The sequence below is a fragment of the Pteropus medius genome, unplaced genomic scaffold, assembly GCF_902729225.1.
Source record: "Pteropus medius unplaced genomic scaffold, Ma_sr-lr_union100, whole genome shotgun sequence".
NCBI lineage: Eukaryota > Metazoa > Chordata > Mammalia > Chiroptera > Pteropodidae > Pteropus > Pteropus medius.
Genome location: NW_024354500.1, coordinates 17,256,119 through 17,268,349, shown reverse-complemented (window position 1 = coordinate 17,268,349; position 12,231 = coordinate 17,256,119). Strand labels below are relative to the sequence as shown.

At 31.6% G+C, this 12,231-nt stretch overlaps 1 protein-coding gene across 13 annotated transcripts in view; it reads left to right on the top strand.

Annotated features, from left to right (window-relative positions):
• The window catches only part of SENP6 (SUMO specific peptidase 6), a 96,214-nt gene that overhangs the window by 21,687 nt on the left and 62,296 nt on the right, over window positions 1–12,231 (top strand). For 11 of the 13 annotated variants that reach the window (XM_039853133.1, XM_039853131.1, XM_039853135.1 and 8 more), the window contains exons 2-3: window positions 3,337–3,430; window positions 5,375–5,435. In XM_039853133.1, coding sequence (XP_039709067.1) covers window positions 3,337–3,430; window positions 5,375–5,435 — 155 coding nt within the window. Of the gene's footprint in view, window positions 1–3,336; window positions 3,431–4,199; window positions 4,308–5,374; window positions 5,436–12,231 lie in introns of all 13 variants that reach the window. The other 2 variants (XM_039853141.1, XM_039853142.1) reach the window with 1 other exon arrangement.

The following is a 12,231-nucleotide window of genomic DNA, read 5'->3' as shown; positions in this document are numbered from 1 at the left end:
CATTATAATCTGATGAGACCACTGTTGTATATGCAGTCTATCTTTGAAACTTCATTACATGGTGCATAATTGTACATGGTATGAATAAGACATCACTTTAGATGAACACCTGGCTGAGATTGTGATTGTCAGGTTTTTCACTGTCAATTTACTTTATTCCCATTTTTATAGTTGACTCTGGAAGTGAGTTACCAAGTCCAGTGTATACTGAAGGGAAGGGGAATTAAGTTTCATCTCTTAGAGGAGAGAGTTTGTACGTATTTTTTTGTAAGAAAGACATGTCTTCTCTCTCCATTTATTAATCAGTTGTTTATATCAGTTTAGACTCGAGTATTTATTTTATTTGCGGGGTCATCATCCAATACTATTGTTATGTATTTTTGCTAAAATTGTTCTACCTTTGTTTGGCTATTGGCAGGGTCTTTCAGATTGGCTCCTTTAATCTTTTTGACATGCCTCCTTTTTTTTAAGTACTTTCTTGCTTTCTGGCACAGCAGAATATTCCAGGCTTATGTTGTATTTTTCCTTCTTCATCCCTAGAATCAGTCATTTTTCCTTGGAGTCCTGGCTCCTTTTATTGGTGAATGGTATTTAGAAATCAAGATCTGGTTGTAGATGTGCTCATTGCTACTGGGGTGTCACTGCTCCTAGACATACTGAGACTAAGCTCTGTATACTGCTATGGTACAGTACGTATCTATATTTGTTTCTGTATCTATCCATCTGTACATGTATCAATATGAGCTCATATCAGTCTCTCTAATGGACTCTGTTCTGGCTTTCCTCTCTTGCTTACTTGTAACCTCTTTCTCTGACAGGGAGAAACTTTACTGCCATTATCTATTTACTTATTTGTCCAGCCCCAGTATGCACATAAAGAAGTTTCAGATTTGCTCATGATGGTTTATTTCCTCCTGTTTATTTTTATTTTTATTTATTTTTATTTTTAACGTCTGCAGCACCTGGTATTCCTAGTTATTTTCTCCTGTTTAAATGATATTTTTAGTTGTGGTCTCATATTCTTTGAAACTTTTTTTTGAGGCTTATATTGAAATTTTATATATATGTATATACATATTTGCACGACATATATAAGCACGACATTTATTGCTGAATGACAGATTGATCAAAAATTTGGTAGCTCAAAACAAAATGTATCATCTCAGTTTCCACGAATCAGGAATCTGGAAGCGACTTGGCTAGTTTAAGGTTTCATGAAATTACATTCGGATTTCAACTGTGTGTATCATCTGAAGCCTTAACTAGGGAGGGAGGGTTTTTTCAAGAAGGCTTTCAAGGGTTCTCTCTCACATAGCAGGAAGGTGGTGCTGTTACCTGGGGTACCTGTTCATCTACATATGCCTTTCATCTTCCAAGGCCTCTCTTATCCATCCGTATTCACCAGTAGAATTGCCTGATCTTCCTGGGTGCCAATGGAGGGTCAGCAACTTGGTCAGCAGCTTGAAGAAAGACTGAATTGTGTGGCGCAGGAGCCAAGGCTGGGGGGACAGCTGCCACTGTTCCTTTGTCGGCCCCCTCCGCACCTGGGACAGTCTCCGAAATTTTATATTTTTTAAGAAAAGATTTCTGTTTGATTCAGTTAGACTTCTAGTCTTTTGCTTTTATAGTTTTTTTATACATAATATAGAATTTACCATTTTAATCATTTTTAAGTATACAGTTGTGGAGTGGCATTAGGTATATTTATAATGTACAGTTATTGCCACTATCCATTTCCAGAACTTTTTCATCATCCCAAACAAAAATCGTACCCTTTAAAAAATAAATCTCCATTCTCCTCTCCCTTTTGCTTCTGCTGTTCTGTTTTTTATCTCTGAATTTGCCTATTCTAGGTACCTTATAAAAGTGGAATCATACAATATTCGACCTTCTGTGTCTGGCTTATTTCACTCTATGTAATGTTTTCAGGGTTCGTTCATGTTGTAGCGTGTATCAGAATTTCATTCCTTTATCACTGAATAATATACGTGTGTGTGTGTGTACAGAGCACATTTTGTTTATTCATCTGTTAATGGACATTTTGGTTTCCACCTTTTGGTGATTGTGAATAATGCTGCTGTGAACATTGGTGTACAAATATCAGAGTCTCTGCCCTCAGTTCTTTGGGGTATATACCTAGAAGTGGGATTGATGGAGTTAAACCTTTAGAGGAACTGTCAAACTTTTTCTTCAGTGGCTGCAGCATTTTACATTCCCATCAACAATGCATAAGAGTTCTAATTTCTCCACATTGTTTTCAACGCATTATTTTTTGTGGGTTTTTCTTTTAATATCCATCTTAATGGGTATGAAGTAATATCTCATTATAGTTTTGATTTGTATTTTCCTAATGTCTAGTGATGCTGAGCATATTTTCTTGTGAGACTTTTTAAATTATGGATTCTTTTGGGGCCATGTAGGTTGTGAAACTTCTGGTCTCAAACCTGAGTATTTTTGAACTTATGGTCAGGAATTCCCTAATCATGGGGTGGATACATGTTGTCTTCAGTTTAATCCAGAAACCCAGAGCCAAGGACAAGACATAATTATCCTCACTGTCAATTTCTTCAGTGAGTTTCTTTTTTTCTCTAGTCCACTCAGGGTGTTGCCCTTCAGGTGTTCTGGTCTTCAGTCTGACTTCTCATCTTGCTGGGGCCCCAAACTTGATCTTAAAGCCCTGACTCTAGGCTATCAGGTTTTTGTCACATGGCTCTAAATGAGAACTTAAGATCTTATTTCATTTATCTCTTCGGGTTCCCACTTTCCAGTTGTTTATGGCTTCAGGGGATTTTAGCCGTGCACTTATAAAAAATTTTAAACTCATAATAAACATGTTTGGTATTCTGATATAGTTTTTTTTTGTTTTTTTTTTTTGACATTGAGGTTACCATATTGTCAACACAAAAGTCCTTGATTTGTTTCTCTTCTGTTAAAAGGTACAGATGATGGCAGTAAAGAAAAAGTTAGTGGTCTGGATATGTTTATCATGAATAAGGCAAGCAAACTAACAGGCACTAATTTCTAGAATGAGTCATCAAATACGGAGATACAAGGTTGATTTTTATATATTTCATACATATTTATGCTACCTATTTTTATTATACCTTACTAATTTGAGCTTTCTCTAGCAAACACACATGGATGACTGTAAATTAGCAAAAAACATTTTAATGTGGATTTTTTTCTCTTTAGAGGAAATAAGATGTTTATGAGAAATCGTCAAAGGGCAAGCAAATTAAAAGAAAATCTAAGCAAAGGGCTTGGGGAATGCTCAATTTTATTTTATATTGAATAGCTTTATTAATGAATACTTATCTCAGTTTGTTTTTATTTCAGCTTTGACTAGAGCAGAATCTGAGAGAGATGGAGGTTTTAAAAATAATTGGAGCTTCGATCATGGAGAAGAAAGTGAAGGAGATACAGATAAAGAGTAAGAATTTTTATTTATAAGAATGAAACTTCATTAGGAAAACAATTTATAGTTCATGGAAATATTTTTAAGAGTGTGGCATTCTTAAGAAAATATTGAACTGTTTTACACTAGCGTTAAGGAAAGAAAAAGTAATTCTTTATTGGTAAATAATTTTGTTGTTAATATTTCTCCATCTTTTGAAATGTATAGACATGCAGGTAATACCTGTAACCTTCTGATTAAAAATCAACCACTGTTTAGAAGATTTCCAGCTAAAGAAATTGTTCTTTTTTAAAAAAATAAATGGGGCATTCTGTTCAAAGATTTGAAAAGCCACCATTTATTGTAAGTCAATCCAGATTAAGACCCCTGAATTTTGTATGAAAGTCTAATCCTATAATATCCTTCTTCCCAGTTATAAGCCTCCTACCACCACCAAATCCATCTTAGGTCAGATTCCCACCAGAAACACTATAAATGATAAACAGGTGTTGAACCAGACAGAAGTTAAGTAAAGTGTTTATTATGCTTTGTTAATATACTTGGAATTACTTTTGTGTAAAATTTTAAATAAGAGTTTCAATAGAACCTTTTGCATGTTGTAAGATTTGTATTACAGATACAGCATTGCTATTAGTTTCTTGGTTTATTGATCTGGTTTTCTCCTGGCCAGAGAAACAAATTTAGAGAAACAAAAATATATACACTAAGTTCAACCGAAACTATAATTATGCTTTAGAAATTTTACACAGGAAGCCATTCAGAGTATATTGGCTAAATATTGTAGGTGCTTCACTTCTGTCTGGGCAACAGCTCCATTCATCATTACCACTTTTTGTGCCTTCACCTATGAGATGTTGAACTGAAGTTTTATTTGAAGGAGAGCTTAGAACTGGTAAGTTTGTCATTTAAAATTGGTGTTTTATGGTCTTCTTTCATTTATGTTTTTATTTTTGATTATTTTTTAATTTAAAATAATTTTTTTGTTACAGACATTTAGTATTTATTTAGTTTTGAAAAATTGGAATTAAATTTGAAATTAAGTTGAATGGGAAGTATACCATTTTTTTAAACATTTTTGTAAAATGTTTGGAAGAAGAGAATTTTTAGCATTAAAAAGTTGGGATGTGTATAAACAGTAATGAAACAGATTTTACATTTTTATTATAAATAGCTAAGATTTTACTAAAAATAGCTTAGTTGAGTTGCCTTCGGAGGTGTATTTTGAGCTTCTTTTTGAGAAGACTTGTCATGGTTATGTAAAAAATTTGTCTTAAGGTGTTACCTGTATGTTTCATTTATGAATTGCACTCTGGTTCATCCTTATAAGTGGATCTTCAAGTGGATCCTTTATGAACATGTTGAGATTAATATAAACTGTTAATAGATGCATCCTTCTGGTCTTTTAGTATCTCAAGCCAATGATTCTCAAGGAAGGGTTGATATTTTCTTCAAAATGGTATTACTGTGGCAATACCGTTGGAATTACTTTTTTCTTCATTAGCTAAGATTTTCATATCAGTTTGTTTCTTTGTTTGTTTCTCTGTCCTTTTCCCCTAATTTTAAATCCAAGAAAGAAAGTAAAAATGAGTGTGACCGTATGTGAAATCTATAGTTAAGAAAACAAATACTATGTGTTCATTTATGGCAGGGATCAACAAATGATGGCCTGCAGGCCCAACCTTGCCCACCAGTGGATTTTGTTAATAGTTTTATTGGAACACAGCCACACGTATAATCTGTGGCTGCTTTCATACTACAGTGGCAAAGATGAGTAGTTGCTATAGAAACCATATGGCCTAGAAAGGCTAAAATATTTACTCTATGGCCCTTTACAGAAAAAGTTTGCTGATCCTTGAATTATTATTTGTAATAATAGGATACAATAGGATACAACTTCTGAATTTAATGTATGGGTTGTAATTGTCACTTAAGGTTTTTTTTTCCTTATTTTCTGTGTAGTGAGGCAAATCTACTCAATGTAGATGAAGATGAGGATTCTGAAACTGCAAAAGGAAAAAAGGCAAGTGTTGCTTTTTTAATTTTTAAAAAAGTTTGCATTATATACTGAAAATGAATACTTCAGAAGATGTTTATATTATTTATTTCTAAGACCCTACCACCCTCTTCCCTACCCCAGAAGCAAACGGTGTTTCCAGTTTCTTATTTATCCCTTCAGAGATATTTTATGCATTAAAATGAAAACATATATTCTTGTCTCATCCCCTTATAGTCACACAGTTGCTAGCATCCTGTATATACTTTTTCTAATCTTACTTTAAAAAATTAATATATCTGGAAACTATCCATAAGAGTTCATTAAAGGCACCCTCATTCTTTTCACTTGGTGCATAGTATTCCCATTTTATGATGTGCCGTCATTTAATAAATATTTATGGTGTTATCAACCTTTGCTCCCTCCAAAATAATGTCAAGTAAATTAGCCTTCTGTATGGGTTATTTTACTCACACATGAGTATATCTGTAAGATGAATTTCTATAAGTAGAGTTGCTGTATCAGAACAGATAACATTTCTAATTTTGTTATACATGATTTACGCTTTTATTAGTAATGTCTGAGTATACCTGTTTTCTCTAACTTTTGTTACAGTGTTATCAACCTTTTGATATTTGCCAGGGCAAGATAGTATCTCACTGTAGTCTTAATATGCATTTCTTTTATTATGAGTGAAATTGAACACATTTAATATTGCCCATTTATTTATTTTCTAATAATTACCATTTAATATCCTTGGCACATTTTTCTATTTGGTCTTAAATATTATTGATCCATAGGAATTCTGTTTATATCGAGTCTAAAATATACATTTTTGCCCATTTTGACACCTAAAGTCTTATCTAGGTGCATATTACAATGATGGCATGACATGGTTTAATTTAAAAAAATTTCTTTGTGCATTAGTACATAACAGCAGTGATGCATCTTAAGTTTGATTGATGAAATACTTTTGGAAAAACTGGCTGATTGCTTTGATACTAGTTGCTAATATTTTAAACGAGTTTTTTTTTTTTTCACTAATTTTTTTGTCTCTGCTTTTGGTGGTTATTGCCTTGGAGAAAATGTATTTTCTTATGTTGTGAAATGTATTAGTCTTTTTTTATGGCTTTTGGGTTTAGTGTCTTGGTTCCTAATGATGTAAACTTACCTTAAGTAGTTTTACAATACCAGCATAAATATAATTACTAACAAAATGATTAATTTTTTTTATTTCATTTGTTTTCTTGTTGTTGGTGTTTGGTGGCATCCCCAGGTATATCCCAGTAGGAATGTATATTTAAGTTACTGTGTTGAAATTATTCCTGGTTGTTAATTCCACCAGTTGGATGAGAGCCAGGGTTTGTTTGTTTATTTGTTTTGGAGGAACTGCTTTTTAAAAAAATTTGATTTAATTTGTTTTATAATTACGGAAAAATACGTGGTTCCAAAGTCAAATCTACAAAAGAATTTTTATTCACAGAAGCCTAGCTTTTATCTTGATTCTATCTCTTTCTCTTTCACTTGTAGGCAGCCTGTTTTAAAATTATGTGGTCTAAACTTATTTCTTTTTTTTTTTTAATAATAAAAATGTACCACCTTTCTTGGAGAAAGTATCCACATTGTTTGGTACGTTGGGTTTTTTTGTTGTTTTTTTTGTTGTTGTTTGTTTGTTTTTAATTAAAAACTTTTTTTTTTTTTTGCTTAACAGTATAATCTGTAGATCAGTCTACAGCAGAGTATTTATAGAGATCTTTATCACTTTTATTGCTACATAGTACACCAGGTAATGGATGTACCATAGATAGTCAGTTAATTCCTTATTGATAAGCAGAGGTTACCCCTGTCCAAGACTTTTACTATTATTAGCAGTGCTTTAAAAAAGTCTGTACTTACAGTTTTTTCGTATCTTCACAGTGTATTTGTGGGATAGATTCCTAGAATTGTAGTTGCCATTTCAGAATTTAAATCTATAGGTTTAAATTCTGAAATGGCAACTACAATTCTAGGAATCTATCCCACAAATTAGATATTGCTAGATATTGCCAAGTGCCTCATTCATAGGCATTAGCACTTGCCATTCTGCTAGTAATATATGAGAATTCCCATTTAATGTAATCTTAGTGGGTATGTGGTAAGACTTGAATTTTTGCCAGTCTGACATAGCACCCTGTCTACATATTTTCTGTATTTATTGTTGAATACTATTTTAGGAGCTTTTAAATTTAGTCCCCTTACCCCATCTTTGTAGGAGTTTTTTCTTCCACAACATCTCTATTTTGTCATAATTTAGGGAATTTCTAGAATTTGCAGTTTTCTATTAATACTCTAAAGATTTTCTTTATATTACTCACACTGAAAAACTGTAAAGTTTTTCACATTGCGGTTTTCTGTAGCTTTTATTTTCACATCTCAGTTCCATAGAGTGATGCAGTTTAGGTGTTCTTCAGGGAGGTATAAAAATAGTGAACTTTGTGGGAAAAAATAAAAGGTGTTTTTTTTTTCATCACTAACTTCCATGACATTGGTCTTCAGTTTTTCTTTTTTGGGCCTGCAGATGCCCTTAATTTTTTTAAAAAGTGTATACTTTATTACATATTTTAAAGGGTATAAATGTTGATATTTTAAAATAAAACCTACATGATGCTGATACGTATCCAGTGAGCTCTAAAAATAATTATGATTTGATACTCAGCATCAAGTTTTTAAAAAATATACATATCTCCTCTTGAACAGTTGGAAATATACTGTGCTTTTTTCTTAAATTTATATTTCTGTTCAGTTTTATCACAGAATTTTAACTTTATATACATTTTATACATGCATTTTAACTTCATGTTAAAAACTTCATGTTAAAATGCATGTATAAAATATATATAAAGTTAAAATTCTGACATAGATTTTTATGTGATTGAAAAAATTTAAATTATCCTATCAACTTTAATAAAAAGATAAGCATCCACTGAAATTTAACATGAAATAACATTCCTTTAACTAAAAAGTTCTAAGTATTTTTTTTACTAGATCAAGTTATCTTTATAATTATCAATAAACACTTAACTCAAGACTATAATACAGATATTAAACCTATTGTCTAGAATTGTATTGGAAATGTATAGCTTAAAACAGATGGTACTGATGTTTTTCTTTATTCATTTAGTCCATTTATCCATGAATAGATATTTATTGCTAGAATAAAACTTTCAGCAGCAATTTTCTTTTTAAACTTTTTTTTTTTAAAGATACGAGTGCTGAAGAAATCTTGGTCGCATAATAAATAGATGGATATGGAAAGAGTTTTCCTGTTGCATTATCATTCATTTCTTTCCTTTTGAATTAAATGCCAAAATCACATAGCAGTCTAACATCTAAAAGTTGAAAATAATTTGTAATTCAGTCATTAGTCATTGACTTTTTGAATTTGGAGAATATACTGAAAAGGCTTTAAGATTTAACAAGTGTCTAGTAATTATACTTGTTGCTTTTAGATTCTTTTTAAAAACCAAATACACAAATAATTGGAAAAATTGAAATCTTGTTAATTTCAGAATTCCTTTGTCAATCCAATATGTTTTAATAAAGTGTCTTATATTTTTTCTTTTATATATTTTCTTTAAAAATTGAAACTCCATATTTAGCTTATTTGGTCTATGGAAAATGTCTACGTAGAACTTATTTGACAAGGCCAGTTCACATGCACGTGGCAGTCAGTCGATTAAATCAGATGTAATATTTATCTATAAAAGTTTTCTTTTTTCATTTCAAATATACATGTTAATTGGCATCTTCATGACAGCCATTTCACTTATGAATTCTAAAGCAGAAAAGTATGGCCTTGGCTTTGACCTCAAGTTTATTACCTGGCTGTAATATGGCACAGCACATTTCAGTCTTTTTTTTTTTTTTTTAATGCTTTCTTTGCTTTGTTTTCACTTAGTTTTTTCCTTAGAGCAATGCTTTTCTTGAAAATAATTGGAATAGAAGACACAAAGTTCATAGATGCAAATATTTGTTACTTTTGTTTTTCCATTTTGTAGCATAGCTAAATTAAGAAAATCCTTTTTTGGTCTAGAATACCCAGTTTCTAACCCAAGGTTCACATTTAACAGAAATATACGTAAAACAGGGAAAGATAAGAACCCTTACTACCATTGTACGTGCCAAAAGATTCTAGATACTAATATTTCAAATTGTTTTTTTTTTTTTTTTTCAGGAGGTTTTTAGACTCTTAAAACTATACGTAAGAATTATGTCTTCGTTTTGTAAAACAGAAAAAGATTTATTGTGAAATGGGAGACAGGGAAGGAGATATTGTATGATGCCTTTTTTAGAGATGGGTTTTAAAGTAAGTCAGTTTTAAGAAAATGTAAAAGTGGAGATTAAGGATTTATGAGTTGATTTCCAAAAATCTATTTGTGCCTCTTTATCCTTTTAGAAAATCTATGTATCCTAGGGGTTAACACATTCCTGGATATTTAATGGCTTGTGGGTAATATATAGGTCTATAATATAATCCCTTTTCTCCATTTGAAAATGAACATAGAATTAAGAGAAAACCTTTATTTTAGTTCAAAGTGTTTTAGTACTCTTCCTCCTCTCTTTCACAGAATAACCTCTTTGCGTTTAGGCTTCTGCACTTTCATTGTGCCTCTTTATAAGGCATGTTTTTCATTAGTTCTGAAAAAAAATTTTAGCCATTATCTTTTTGGATATTGCCTTTCTTTCTGGAACTTTTATTAAACATAAGACAATCATTTTTTCATATTTAACTTATTTTTTATATATAAACGAAAAAAGAAAGAAAAGATAAAGGACAGAGAAAGAAATTATCCCTATACCATATCCTAGGTAATTTCTTTAGTTCTGTCTTCCAATTCACTAACTTTTCTCTTCAGCTATAGCTAACCTGCCATTTAGTCTATCCATTACTTTTTTTTTTAAACATTTCAATGACATTTAGCATTTGTAGAACTTCTTTTGATTCTCTCTCAAAATTTTATGTTTTTTCTATAGTCTAGTTCTTCCTTTATTGTTTCCACTTTGGTTTTAAGAATTTAAATGCCTTTAACATACATTTTTCATGTCTCTCTATTTAACATTCTTTTAGGTTATCTTATCTGAAGTTCTTAGATACTAAATTTCCTGATTACTTGGTTTTTGGTCAAGTTGATTATGTGATGTATGGCAAGTTTGGGTTGAAGATACCACATATTGATAATGTTTGCACTTTTAGCAGTCCCAATGAAATATTTATTTATGTAGCAAATATGTATTAAGCACAATGTTCCAATGTTCCTGTGGAGCTTAATTTCTATGGCTATATACTCATCAGTCACTTAATGATTAATGTTATAATACAAGGGTTGGCAAACCAAGGCTCACAGTCCAAATCTGGCCCACAACCTATAGTCTATGAACTAGAATAGTTTTTACATTTTTTAAATGGTTAAAAAACAATCAGAATACCCTTTCATGACACTATTTCACTATTTCATGACGTGAAAATTATATGAAATTAAGTTTTGTTCATAAAGTTTTATTGGAAAATAGCTATGCTCATTTGTGTTGTCTATGACTGCTTTTATGCTAGAATAACAGATTTGAATTAATTTAGACAAAGTTGAGTAGCTTTGACAGAGACTATGACCCATAAAGTCTAAGATATTTACTGTCTGGTCCTTTAGAGAAAAGTTTGCTGATTCCCTGCACTACATAAATGTGTTGTATGTAGATCAATATTCAGTTGAGGGAAACATAAAGCTTCTGGATGGGTAGTGTTATATTACTGTAGTTAATCAGACAGAATATCAGATTCTAGGCCTGCTAATAACTACCCACCTTATAAGATGATTGTGAGAATTATGAAACAATGTAATACACATACATAGTGTATGGCACTTGAACATCATTTATAAATAGCTGCATTATTATTAAATGCAGTGTTATTGAACCTTTGTAAACTTGTTTCCCTTTACTTATTATGATGTGTTTATAGTTGCTTATCTGACATCAGTAAGGCCAATTTTTATAGTTGGTTTGGTAACCATGTGATGATTTTGTGTGAATCCATCAGTCCACAGTAGCTCTCCCGATGTTGTGATTGCATTAGCTAGAAAATGGTCTTAGGCTGCTAAAGAGGAGGACAGAGGAGAGGGAAACCTCTAGACTCGAATATATTCTTGACTTTATTAGTAGTAGCAATCTAATCTGTGAGATAGCCATAAATGGCTCAATTTTTACTCAGTTACACTTTATTTCCCCCAATAATTTGATGTAGATTACCAAGAGCACAAATAAAATGAAGGATAAAAATTATTAATTAGGCAGAAAGAAGTAGATGTGCCAGGTCTAAAATAATTTTTATGTTGTATTTTAAACAGCTCTAAATGTTCTGGCAGCTAGAATTGTGTCCTAGAGATATGTAATTGTGTGATAAGAGAATCTTTTACAAATTTACATCCAGTGCCTTTCGTATGGAGAGATTCCAACCCACTCCCAGCTACATTCGAAGTATAACAAATGGGAACATATTCTAAGAGAATTTGACAAAAAAAAGTAAATGGTTTTTTGTGAGATATGATTATCTGACAAAGCTAGAAGCAGTGGTGTGACTTGTTGCTGACTGAAGTGGATGTAGCTTTTGATAGTAACCTATAGCAGCAGAATTAGGCAGTTTAAGAATTTGGCTTATACAGATTTTCTTGCTTTAATTTTAATGATGGGCTTTAAGTTGTCTATTGCTATGCCCAAATGCTTTCTAAAAAGAAAACGCAAGTCTGATTAAATGTGTAAGCACTTAATCAGAAATATGATTGAATTAGCT